The sequence below is a fragment of the Betta splendens genome, chromosome 14 (genome assembly GCF_900634795.4).
Source record: "Betta splendens chromosome 14, fBetSpl5.4, whole genome shotgun sequence".
Lineage (NCBI taxonomy): Eukaryota > Metazoa > Chordata > Actinopteri > Anabantiformes > Osphronemidae > Betta > Betta splendens.
The window spans coordinates 3,829,226-3,842,096 of NC_040894.2; the positions used below are offsets into that span (position 1 = coordinate 3,829,226).

The following is a 12,871-nucleotide window of genomic DNA, read 5'->3' on the forward strand; positions in this document are numbered from 1 at the left end:
TAAAGCCCTGATCCCGCATCAGTCCACTGAAGTTTAGGTGTCGGCAGCAGCGGCAGCAGGTGCTCCATGAGCGGGAAAGCGAAAGGCAAAGACGACAAAGACCATGCCTCCAAAGGTGAGCGAACACGCGTCAGGCGACGACGTCCACGCGCTTTCCTTTATTACAAACACGAAAGAGGCGACGTCTGGAGAAGCCGCTCACTTTCCTCTGCGTCCACGTGTAAAGAAGTCAGACTGGAGCGGACGGTTTATGTGGTATTTACTGTGTGCAGGTATTGCAGCTTTGTTACACACGGAGGAGGAGCCTCGTATTCCCTGCACGGGTCTGAACATTATTTATGAGATAAAGCATCCAGATTTTCTCGATCTTCTCAACCTATTATTATTCACCCACATAAGGGTTTCTGGTGTCATTTCAACAGCGCGCACACGCAAAATTCACGCGCACAGCAATAAAATCGACGCGCGATTTACCGCAATGGAAACTGGGAAACTATCATTGCCCATGGAGACAGAAAGGGAGTTGCCCGCAGGCTGAGGTGCTCGTCCAGCTGTGCGTGTGCGTTGGTACTGGAGACCTCTCTCATTCATAAAAAGCTGAGAGCCGCAATGAAATGAGCCCAGAACCACTGGACTAATTACTGGTCACAATGAAAACTGGGCTCTGTCAGTAGAGAGTTTTTCAGAAGTATCGCATTGAGCAGTGTTAAAGATAAGAATTTATTGGCGAGTTTGTGTAAATTCATTCTAAATAATATTTGTATTTTTTAAACAATAATTGTTTAAATTTGACGTATTTAAGTGATCCATAAACTTATTCTGGAGAAAACCCCATTGAGCATCATAATAAAGACTTTGTTAGGGGAAATGTGTGATTAATGACCTCACTGCTGTTACAGAGCAGCGATCGTCTTCTTCCCTTGGTTCAATAACTGTTTCAGTGGACCTTCGGTCCAGATGAACCAGGTTAAAATACAATTAGCAGTTTGCAAATCAGTAAAAAGATTGGTCAGCGGGTCATGGTTGCTATAGCAACAAATGTTCATGCTGAACCCTACTGTCTAAATAAACCCTATTTATATTAGCTTTTACCCGCACAGCTCTTTTTAGAGATACAAAGGAAGCGCTAATAAACAGAAGAGGCAATGAAACCAAGCAATAAAGCGAACAGAGTCATTTATAAGAGCGTCTAATCACCGCAGGACCAGAACGGTTTGTTCATGGTAATGAATTCAACTTCTGTTCTACCAGCTGACAGAAGCAATAACAAACCACGCGAAGATGCAGCATTCAAGACAACACTTTAATTATTTTAAAAACACGAAAGCAAAACCCCTAAAACGAGTCTTTTACTTTCTGTTGAACATTGTCCTCTTTCTCGGAGGCAAACGGAGGCGCGGGGTTGAGCTTTTCCCTGCACTGCTCTATAATAATGGTGGTCTCAAGGATTATGTTTGGGAGGAGCGAGAACTCATTAACACCTTGTTCTTGTAGCGACCTGAGGATTATGATTACATTCATGCTTGCGTGTGTCTGTGTGTGTGGCTGCAGCATAATTAGGAACCATAATTAACCCTGGTTGTGCATTACATCGCGTGTCACACAGTCCTCTATTACTGAGCTGCACCTTACTTTCCACTGATGGTAGCAGTGATGTGCTCAGCGTGTGGTATTTGACTGCACTTTCCGCATCTGTTGTTTCGTTTGGGAGGATTTAAAAAGTTTTCAACTGTAACTTAAACCCGATTTCATTGTATCATATCTGTATCATTACGTTGACTCGAGGCTGATGTGGAGCCAGCTGTAGGTGTGTGCAGCTGTCTGTTAACAGCTGATATTACTCTAATCACTAGTTAAAGTGGTGACTTGGAAGATGTGGAGCGTGTAAACAGTCGACGTTCTAACAGTCATATCTGGTAGTGTGGCGCCATCTAGTGGTCGGTAACGTAAATCACTGGCAGAGGAGTGAGGAGTGAAATCGTTAAAGACAAAGCAAGTGCAGAGCATGTGGTAAATGCCAACCTGCCGATGGTTTTGGACCAGAATCCTTTACACACCTGCTGGCATCTGTTCTCTGAGTCTGAGATGTGCAGCGGGGGCTTCTCCTGGATGACCGCGTTTGCTGCTTTACTTTCCTCACTTAACTTGAATGAATTTCCCTTTAGCCGTATTTTTAAAGTTGCTGAGCGAGCGTGTTGTTCGGCCTGGAACAACTTTTTATAGCTGCTGCCGCTCCTGCGCTGCAGCAACGCAGACACACTGCAATTTACCACTTTCTGTCTCATCTCGTTAATATGGCTGCTTGTGTGTTTTAAACAGGCTGCTCCACAGGAAGTACTATAACAGCACAGCAATATAATGGGCTGATATTACAGAATAATGGGTTGATGCGTAGCGCCTGTGTGATGGGGACTGACAGCACTCTGATTGATGGTACTGTAATGTGCTGTGATGGTGCACTGAAATCAGCCCACTTTGCTGCAGAGTACAGAGTTGTAGCCTGTGAGGGATTTAAATCAAGCTTTTTGGGGTTTATATCAACATTTGGATTTACAGGATGAGTGTGTTTATTTTTAGTAGCTTTTTTATTTTAGGCAGACTCATGGACCCCTTGGTTTCTTGGTTGTGCCGAGGTTTGAATGACTTAGGGTTGTGTGGACACTTACAGTATTCGACCTTATTGCAAACAACCCCATACTGCTTATTGCTGAAGAGAGGACTCTTCATGTGCAGAGCTAAAATACTTTTCAAGGTAAAGCATTGAGTAGAAGTATGAAGTTCAGTAGGAGGTCAGTGCAGAGTCTCTGTTCTGTTTCCCTCTAAAAACAACACTGCTTGCTCGATAGGTCCTTGGTTTTGGGCCTGTTGGCTCCCTCACTCCCTTATTGTGCCAGATCAGCGGGGCCTCGAGATGAATCATTAATGACCGGTTCCAACGGCTTAATGGCCTCTAATGTTCTGTAATGATCTCCCGTCAACGCCATGTGCGCGGCCTTAATGGATCCAATGCCGTGGAGACTTCTCTGGTTTGAACTTCGGAAATTCCTCCTCTTTTCGTGGGGCAGCTCACAACAGGAAGCGCGAACAGTCATGAGCACACGGCTCCGGAGCTCCGAGGGCGCAGCATGACTTTTCCTCTCCGCCGATCGACCTCAGGTAGGACCGGGTCCAAACCATGGCTCGGGTGGTTCCAACAAATCAGTCATTTCCTTGAATTCTCCAAAGAATTGAATTTTTCGGCTGAGCCTTTAGGGACAGACTGCTGCTCGAAGACTAGAAGTAAAGAAAATCTCAGGTCATTTTATTTCCCATTTTATTTCATCGTCACTTTGTTCATTTCATGGGTCTAGCGCGATCTCCAGGCGCTCTCCGTGGTGCTGAAAGCACCGCCCGGCGCGCCCTTCTGCTGAGCACAGCTTTACACCTAAACTCCCAGACCTTCACTTCATTTGCACTGCAAATAGAAAAGTCTGACTTGTTGCAGGCTCCATCGCTGTGTGCTCGACTGGCAGGGAAAAATTTACTATTTAATCTGAGCTAAAGCTGGACTGAGTGTGTTTCATGGTGCTTTCATTTAGATTCCGACATCACCGTTGTGCACTGGTTGTTTAGTTGTTTAGTTATTACGAGTCGCTGCATGTTGATGCTAGTGATAATTGACATATACTTTAATGAACTGAGAGGTTTTTAATCCTGTCTTTTCGTGCTGTGTTGTTTAATGTCTGCAGGGGGCGCTGCACAACTTCGCTCATCAGATAATTCTCGTAAAGCCGTGGTTTTGGTGTCGATCACACACACTGAAGCCTTGTTTGTTGTGGTGGTGATTCGATGTGAAGGGCTGAGGCTGCGTTAGTGACTTGGTCCTGTTTACCACCTGACTCGTGTCGCTGCGTTCCATTTCGCTGGAACTGGTTTGTGTGGCTTTGGCTTTTAGAGGGAACACGTGGTGTGAGCTTCAAGCAGAGACCTCATCAATAAGAGATGAAGGACTAAACCAGGCTCTCGGCCGTTTTATTACACTGGTTCTATGTTTTAGATGACATCACACATTAGTTATGAAATGTCCCACTGCCTGAAGTGTTGACTTTCTGTGGGATGGAACGTACAGGATCATCTAAGGTGCTGTGTTTGGGTCTTACCTAAGGCTGTGACTCCAACCTTCAGTCAAGGAGAAAGTCTCCGTTTCAGTGCCCAGATCTTCACCACAGTTGTTTGTGTCCACAATCTGCCACTTTCTCCCCCTCTGACTTCTTCTCACGCTGGGCCTCCTCTTCTGTCATGTAATTTACTGCTCACCACATCCTCTCGGCCATCGATTTTTTTAGCCCGACAGCCCTTTCTTCGCCTGGCGTCCGGCTGCAGGTGCCACAGGTCGACCTGAGCTGTGAGTCTGCTCTTCGTCCACCTCTCTCCCTCTCTCTCTCCCTCTCTCTCTCTCCCTCTCTCTAGCTCTTTTTTTCATTCTGTCTCGCTCCCCCCCCCCTCTCTGTCTCTCTCTCTCTCTCCCCCCCTCCCTCTCTCTCTCTCGCTCTCGCTCGCTCTCTCTGTCTCCCCCCCCCCCTGTCTCTCTCTCTCTCTCTCTCTGTCTGTCTCGCCCCCCCCCTGCCCCCCCCCCCTCTCTCTCTCTCTGTCTCTCTCTCTCTCTGTCTCTCTCTCTCTCTCTCTCTCTCCTCTCTCGCTCTCTCTCCTCTGTCTCTCTCTCTCTCTCTCTCTCTCTCTCTCACCCCCCTCGTCTCTGCCCCCCCCCCCCCCCCCTCTCTCTCTCCGGAGCTACAGTTGCCATGCGCTGTCGCAGCTGTATCTGGCGCTGACAGCTGTGAGCTCCGTCTTCCTGTAGCTGCCTGTGGGTCAGACGACGTGCACGAAAGCGAACGGCAGCGCTGCACGCGCGTCCCTGCTCTGGCTCTAACGTAAGGGAGCATCCAGGAAACGGCTCGGCTCGACTCGGCCCAAGTGCTCCGTCTCTGAGTCGCCTCCTCTTTTCAGCAGTGGGTGGAACCTCTGCACCAAAAATAAGATCCGAGCCCCTCCTTTCTCCCGTTCTCCTCTCTTTCTCCACTTTCTCGCTCCATCACACAAAATCACCTCTTTTCCAGGGCTCTTGCTTCACTTATTCCCTCTATTTCCTTCCGTCTCTCCATAATATTCTCTGGAGGCCACTGCCTCTTCACGCACGCTCTAAACATCCATCACTCTTTTCAGATGGTCCTGTTGTTTTTTTCTTTCATCATTTTTCAACATTGTGTGATTGTTTTTTTTAACAAGGCCTCTCCCGTCTCCCACCCCCCTGCCCCATCACACCCCTGATATCTAATTTTGCCTCCCCATCCGCAGACTTCCCATTATCGTGCCTCCTCTCATTCATTCACGCTGTCTGTCTCCCTGTACCTCACTTCCTGTTTCCGCCTCTCATTCTCCTCACTGCTCTCCATCCATGTATTAACCCCACCCCCCCCCCCCCCCCCCCCCCCCCCCCCCTCAACTGCATCCCCCTCCCGCACTCTTTCTCTCTCTTTAATCACACATGAGTATTTAGGTGGGAACATGTATTAATGGCCAGCGTGTGGTTAGGATTAAAACAGATGCCAAGGCTCCGGCTCACTCTTAGCAGAAACACATACAACACAACCCGCTCCCCCCCCCACACACACACGACAACCACACACACCACCACCCCCCTCGTCTACCCGGGGGCGGGCAGGGCTGCAGCAGTTTTAAAATGAACGGGCAACGGCTTGCATCTATGACCCTTCCCCACTAACCAGCGCCGCGATGTTTCATTGACAAACACTCCGGTTGCTGCATTTCTGTCACGGACGGCGTCGGGAAGCGGAGCGGCGCGTGCAGAGCAGCGGCGGAGGGGACGCGGCAGCTGCAGTGATCGGGAACAGCGAGCCCGGCGTCGGACCGCACCAGCACCCGCGGACTCGCCTCCGGGACCCGCACTGGATCTCCCAGCAACCTCTGCTTCCAGTGCGCTCTCCGGGGACACAGAAGAATCACCTTAGGGCGGATTCAGACGGCTTTGGCCGCTCAGACCCCCGGGGGTGAGGCTGCGTCGTCAATGCACGCGCACTGGCACTCAACCCGGTTTGTTTTGCGCCCTCATGACGCGCCGGGACGCGCAGATGGAGGATTCGGGACGCCTTTGGAAATCACGGACATTTGAGAGCGTGCAGCTGCCGGCGTGCGATGCGAACTGAGCCGTGGGTGGTTGTAGACCCCCGCCGCGAGCCCCGCGCACCCCCTCCGCCTCAGCTCCGAACCCTGCCCTCGAACCGGGACGCACGGCCTCGTCTCTCTCCACCGCGGGAACATGTCCCGGGCCGCGGCTATCGCCAGCTCTCTGATCCGCCAGAAGCGGCAGGCGCGCGAGCGCGAGAAGGCGAACGCGTGCCGCGGCAGCAGCAGCCCGAGCAACAGCAAGGGCGCAAACGACAAGCCGAGCAAGCTCAACGTGTTCTCGCGCGTGAAATTGTTTGGATCGCGGAAGAAACGGAAGAGAAGGCGGCCCGCCAGGTCTGAGGGCGGGGGCTGCACCACCTTCACCATCATCATCACCATCATCCCACCAACAAACCCCATTTCCTCTCCCCGCTGAGGCTGGCGCTCCACCACTCCATCATCCATCACCATCTGGACAGTCTCCTCTGAGGAGTCGTTCCGCTGCATGACACCACATCACATGTAAATAACTTTATTGTTCCACAGCCAGTGTTGTGGCAGCGTAACAGCGCCCGCTGTAGCGGATGGAGACCTCAGAAAAACAGAGTCATAATTTAAACCTTAGCTGTTCTTGCTGTCAGGTGCTCAATAGATTTCTGTGTGTGCCGGTGTGTACAGGGGTCACGGATCAATACTGAGCCCTGAAGGCCCAGTCATATATATAGTCATATACCAGCATTGGCTCTTCTGACACTGGTTTTAATGGACTTGAGATGTGCAATCACGTGACAATAATTAAGAATTAATGCATTTAATCCTCCTTCCCCCCAGAGCCCCAGTTAAAGGGCATAGTGACCAGACTCTCCAGTCGCCAGGGCTTCCAGCTCCAGATGCAGCCTGATGGCACCATTGACGGCACCAAGGATGAAGACAGCACCTACGGTGTGTATTTTCTTAATTATTCATAGAGGCTTTAAAATGTCAGAAAGTATGAGAAAATGCACCCAGGGAACAGGTGGAAACCTGAAATATGTGTTTACCTGACCTTCAGTCCAAACCCACAGAAAGCAGGGAAATGATGGCATTTGAGAAGCGTTTTCACAGGTCACGCTATTCACTGCGGCCTAAAATAGGCCGATCCGACCAGTGAATAAATCCCCTCTCAGCGCAGCCCCGTCTCTCCTCACGCGCGCGTCCACACCGGGGTGTGTGATTGATACGGCTAATTCAATTCTGCCGTCGGGCTCCAGACAGCCATCGCTCTCCTGCCCGCGCAGCAGCTGTTGCCAGGATCGCACATTCATCTCCGCGGCGTCTCCGGCCACCAACTGTTGTGTGCGAAGGGGCGGACGTGGCTGAGGCAGCGCGCTCCTTAATGAGACCATTACATGGCGCATGCATCACGCTGACGCGCGAGCGCGGTTCGGATGCACGATCCGCGGGCTCCACATCTGCACACGACCACTCGTTGGGCAGGAACTCGGCTGATTAGTGCGATTCAACGAGGGCCGCGCTCCACTGACGGCGCTTTGCATTGAGAAAGTCACAAACAACATGGTAGTTGAATGTGTGACTATAGAAACAAAAGCATTTATTTTATCGCACAAAGCAAGTCTCACGTTAATTCAGTGTAGATGCTGATACTGTTAGTGCCGTTTATGTATATCTGACTTAAATGACTCCATTAATCTCTCATTGTACTGAATATCACTAGTGAATATTTTTATTTTCTTTTATTTTGAATGTAAACATTTCTGTCCACAAAATTTGTGTTTTTAATCAATAGTGCCACTTGAAGTAGCTTGTGTTTATATTTGTACCCATTTTAAAATGGAAATGTCTTTTTGATGAGCTTTGTTTCACACATCTTGGCTAAATATAAATATTTAGTCAATTTATAGGTAGATGCAAAATCAGAATTGATTTTCAGTATTTAGCAGCCGTTCGCCGCTTCGCCGCGTGCCGTCCTGCATTTTACTTTTCATTCCATGTTTAACAGCGGGAGCTAAATCAGGAGTGTAATTCCACAGCCGTAGCGCTTCACTGACCTTGTAAAATAGCTTCTCTTTGGCAAAGTGGAGGTGTCAAGGCACCAGACGCCAAATTGATATTGATGAGGATTTTTCCTCTGTGCTTTGCCTCCGTGACTGTTCATTTGTTTGCTGTCTGTGCACATGCAGCCGTGTTCAACCTGATCCCGGTGGGGCTGCGTGTGGTGGCCATCCAGGGCGTCCAGACCAAACTGTACCTGGCCATGAACAACGAAGGATTTCTCTACACCTCTGTAGGTCACCACACACACACACACACACACACACACACACACACACACACACACACACACACGGTGTTATTGTGTTTCAGCCTTCCTTATCTTTTTAATGATACTGTGTCATTTCAGAATTGATCCTCCTGCCGTCAGTCGGCCTTTGATAGAAAGATTATTCTTGTCTATTTACACAAGGCAAAGTCTTGATACATCCTGCTCTTTTTTTAAGCTGGGCATGAGGCAGTCGGGCTGCAGTGCATTGCATTGCATTGCATTAAGTGCCTCGCTTTGAGGCTTCAGCAGCGATGGTGGGAGGTGCAGATGCAATAACAGAAAAGCATCAACAGAAATACCGTTCGCTTGCAGGAATCTAAACGAGGCTGCGAGGCCGAAAGGATGAAAACTAACAAAGAGGAAATGATGCCCCACGCCCTAGGGCAATAACAGCCACGCGGCTACGCCTGTGCAGACACGTAGGCCGCCTCCATATCCGCTCCATCACCTTCAGTCCTGCAAGCGTTGGCTTTAATCAAAACTCAGATATCACCGTTTCATCTTCACCTAATATTAAATGTGGAATTAAACCACAGGACAGATTATCCAAGCTTGCCCACATGTGATTTTCTGTCCTTAATAAACCACTGGACCATGTCTTTCTCACACACACACACACACACACACACACACACACACACACACACACACACACACACACACACAAATTAAAATTCATACATGATAAACTCATGAAACACACTCTGTATCGTTCCGTTTCCCTCGGCAACCTGGGCACCATCCTTCTCTCAGTGGGCTGGTTGGTATTCAAGGGAGTAGCCGGTTGCTATGGCGATGCAGGAATAAGAAAATGCAAATGTCAGCTGTCCTAAGTTGGTGCAGTTTGTTCTACAGCCTGGCTGAGATAATGAATCAAAGAGCCGTCGAGCTGATGGATGAGCGCTCTGACGGCAACATGAAGGAATGACTGAACACTTTGGCAGAGTTGTGTTGCAATCTCACCCCCTCCTCCCCTCAGCCCCTCAGCCCTCCGACCCGTTCGGACTCACGTTTAAACTGATCTCATCTTCACAACGTCGTTTCATTTCCTGCTACACAGGAACAGTTCACGTCGGAGTGCAAATTCAAGGAGTCTGTGTTTGAGAACTACTACGTCACCTACTCCTCCATGGCGTACCGGCAGCAGGCCTCGGGCCGGGCCTGGTACCTGGGTCTGAACAAGGAGGGCGGCATCATGAAGGGGAACCACGTCAAGAAAAACAAAGCTGCTGCACACTTCATACCGAAACCACTCAAAGGTGAGTTACAGCTGCCGTAGGTGCACGGTTCTGCATCAAAGGGGAACCTCTCACCTGTTTAGACTGAAGAACGCTGGTGTGATAGATCTGTGGAGCAGGAGCAGGTCCTTTTATGTATTTTATTGATGTCTGGGACCAACTTAAATGTGTGTTAGCACCAACCACCGTCCTGTGGGGAGAAAACTGCCAGTGCATAAACAACCTTATAGAAACATAACGAAAAACCTGTCCCTCAACATCTGTTCCTCAAATCTGTGAGATTTACAGTCCAGAGATGTGGCACCCGTGCTTTTTCCCGACCAAAACAAATGCATTTGCAGTTCTCTTCCTCTCTCAGTCACTTTCTGTTCGCTGCTGGCTGATTTCCAGGTCTAGTTCCGCGCGCGGTCCTTTAAGCCACGAGGCAAATGCGCTGTCAGCTGGGGCTCAAACGTCCTGCAGCTCAGGTGGCCGCAATTAATTAATCAAACGGGCCGAAGGAAAGGTCAAAGCACAAGATGGTGCTCATCAGACCCAGAAAAAGACCATGTGAAACAACAATATTAAAATGTAACTCCTCGTGTGATAAAGCCTGTGTCCAGACATTTAAAGTTTAGTGACTGATGAACAGAGCAGCATTTAGCAGCTTAAGAGTGAGGAACGTCCCTCAGGAGCCAGAGGAGTGAAAACGAATGGGAGGCTGCGCATTAGACACACAAACACAAGCTCAGATGAATGTTAATGTGCTGTGTGCATCAATAGGCAGCTGATAAGACACATTTAAGGCCTCTGATGAAAAAAATAACTGACGCAGCCTTGATTTGTTTGTCATTATGTTTATTTTATTCTCATTAATCACTGCAAAGAATATTATGGGCCATTATCACAAATGAGCCAAATCAGAGCAGCATCAGTGACTAAACGCACGACTCTTGTCCCTGTGTGTGTGTGTGTGTGTGTGTGTGTGTGTGTGTGTGTGTGTGTGCGTGTGTGTGATCAGTGGCCATGTACAGGGAGCCGTCCCTTCATGACCTCACAGAACTCTCGCGCTCCGGCAGCGGCACGCCGACCAAGAGCCGCAGCGCCTCGGCTCTGCTCAACGGCGGAGGCAAGTCGCCCAGCAACAATGACTTATCCTAGCCCCCCCCACCAACACCAACACACACGCACACCCCCCGCACCAACTACAAGCGAAGCACATAGACATACGCTGACAAACAGACACACACCCACAGATCTCAGGCCAGTTGCCCACACGTCCGGATGGGGAGGGGCCACAGGAATGTGTTCTTCCACTTAACGGAGCCCACTGTGACTGACTGTGATGTAAATAAATCAAGGACAATCAACCCGTCTGGTTCTGCTCCGGTCTGCGGTGGGACTGGACCAGTGAATCTCCTCTCTTGACTCCTCTTCCTGTTATATTAAACGTAGAAAGGAGGGAGGGCGAGAGTCAGTCAGTCAGTCAGTCACACGCTGAGATAAACAGACTGTTACAGAGAACCAAAGAGTCCAAGTATTCACTGGCTTACCTGCTACGAGGGACACGGAGCGACACGGAGCGAGCGACCACTGTAATTATTCTACTGTACGCTATGTTTACACAGAGCTCATGGGGTTAAGTCATATTTTTAAACGTGACGACAGTATTCCTTGTACACTTACGACGATTGTTCATTTGTCTGCATGCAGGTGCGCCTGTGTGTGTTTGAGTGAGTGGTGGAGAGAGAACACGCTGTGCTTGCAGTAGGTGTGTGTGTGTGTGTGTGTGTGTGTGTGTGTGTGTGTGTGTGTGTGTGTGTGTGTGTGCGTGTGTGTGTGTGTGTGCGTGCGTGCATGTGTGTGTGTGCGTGTGTGCATGTGTGTGCGTGCGTGCGTGCGTGCGTGCGTGTGTGTGTGCGGTGCGTGCGTGTGTGTGTGTGTGTGTGCGCGTGTCGCTGAGTTGGGGGGTTTTATCTTTTTCAGATCTGTTGTATATCAGACCAACCTCCCGAGGGCTTTAGCAGGTTTAAAATAAGGTTTACTGTATATGCTTCCATGCCTACTTCTTACAAGCAATGCTGTTGTTTATCTTTCCGTTTGTTGTTGTGTCCCTTGCTGTTTGTTTGTTTGTTTGTTTGTTGTTGCATGGAAGCTTGTGGACCTCTGCTCAGTAGCAGCATGCTGAAGGTCCTTTTTTTCTGGTCTTACGTGTTCCTAATGAAGCAAGAGCACTTGTGAGCCAATAGTCATATACCACAACACTAGTGAACTAATGTGAGGGTGTTAGACCACAACTGGACCAATAGTATTGCACCAGAACATGAGTGGACCAATGGTGTTGGACCAGAACTCTGGTGAACCAATGGGAGCACAGCTTCATTTAATGTTTTGGTTCCTGCTGTGGACAGACTAGAAATGCACTAAATAAATTATTTCTAAAGAAGTTAAACGACTTTTCTGTCTTATTGGATCAATTGTTTACAACTAAAATAATACGCTTTTCAGTATATGTGCATATTTACTGCATAGGAAGGATGTAGAAGGTGATGGCGTTTCCATGGTGATCTGAACACTGGGACCCCTCAGCAGAAAGAAGGGTTCCAGCTCGTCTTTAGAAATCTGAAAATTCTCCCCAAGATATTTGATTTTCCACGTGTGCTGGATTTTAATGTGAAGCAAAGAGAAACTGTGACACAGCAACAATCTCCCACTAAGTGTCGTATCTCAGTTTAACCACTAGATGGCGCCGACACCTCAGCGCTGTGAACTTATTACTGTGGTTCTGTAGCAACAAGCAAAAGGAGCATGGAGATAATGAAACGCGTCCATTGAAGGCAAAGAAACACAATTTAACAGCTGAGTAGAAAGGTTTTCTTAATAAAGCATCATTTACTCCAATACATGTGACTCTGAGAGAAGAAGAGCAGACACTCTAATAAAACGAGGGGTGCAAAGGATAATTTGTGTAATTCCAAAAAAACATAAAGTGCAATCGTCATATATGAAATACAAATAGTAAGAACCTACACTTTCACATTTCAATAATAAACAACTATTGGTTTCATTTCACATCAGTGTCTTTACCATTATATTGTGTCTAAACACAACAGGATGTGGGATATTTCTCACGTTAATATTGCTCATTTAAGGTTTGGATGTGAAT

At 48.6% G+C, this 12,871-nt stretch overlaps 2 protein-coding genes across 6 annotated transcripts in view; one reads left to right on the forward strand and one right to left on the reverse strand.

Moving 5' to 3' along the window:
• Positions 1-12,157, forward strand: LOC114869147 (fibroblast growth factor 13-like). 4 transcript variants are annotated; one of them, XM_029173062.3, is made up of 5 exons: positions 1-115; positions 6,997-7,107; positions 8,346-8,449; positions 9,549-9,747; positions 10,727-12,157. In XM_029173062.3, the coding sequence occupies exons 1-5, from the start codon at positions 67-69 to the stop codon at positions 10,864-10,866; spliced, it is 603 nt and encodes a 200-aa protein (XP_029028895.1). In that variant the 5' UTR covers positions 1-66; the 3' UTR covers positions 10,867-12,157. The 4 variants fall into 4 exon arrangements, with proteins under 4 accessions (XP_029028895.1, XP_055370572.1, XP_029028896.1 ...); XM_055514597.1 differs by lacking the exon at positions 1-115 and adding an exon at positions 3,111-3,156; XM_029173063.3 differs by lacking the exon at positions 1-115 and adding an exon at positions 5,915-6,510 and having other exon boundaries at positions 6,989-7,107.
• Positions 12,158-12,565: 408 nt separating this feature from the next.
• afap1l1b (actin filament associated protein 1-like 1b) overlaps positions 12,566-12,871 on the reverse strand; it is a 9,621-nt gene continuing 9,315 nt past the window's right edge. For both annotated transcript variants that reach the window (XM_029173075.3, XM_041073630.2), the window contains exon 19: positions 12,566-12,871. This exon is cut by the window's right edge and continues 334 nt beyond it. The gene's annotated coding sequence lies outside the window, so the exon portion shown is untranslated.

What these genes read in the sequence shown, in the direction of transcription:
- LOC114869147 (XM_029173063.3), top strand. Translation starts at nt 6,317, where the DNA reads ATGTCCCGGGCCGCGGCTATCGCCAGCTCTCTGATCCGCCAGAAGCGG. An exon ending in AAGAAACGGAAGAGAAGGCG is followed by an intron (nt 6,511 to 6,988) that starts GCCCGCCAGGTC and finishes TTAATCCTCCTT; the next exon opens with CCCCCCAGAGCCCCAGTTAA. An exon ending in CATACCGAAACCACTCAAAG is followed by an intron (nt 9,748 to 10,726) that starts GTGAGTTACAGC and finishes GTGTGTGATCAG; the next exon opens with TGGCCATGTACAGGGAGCCG.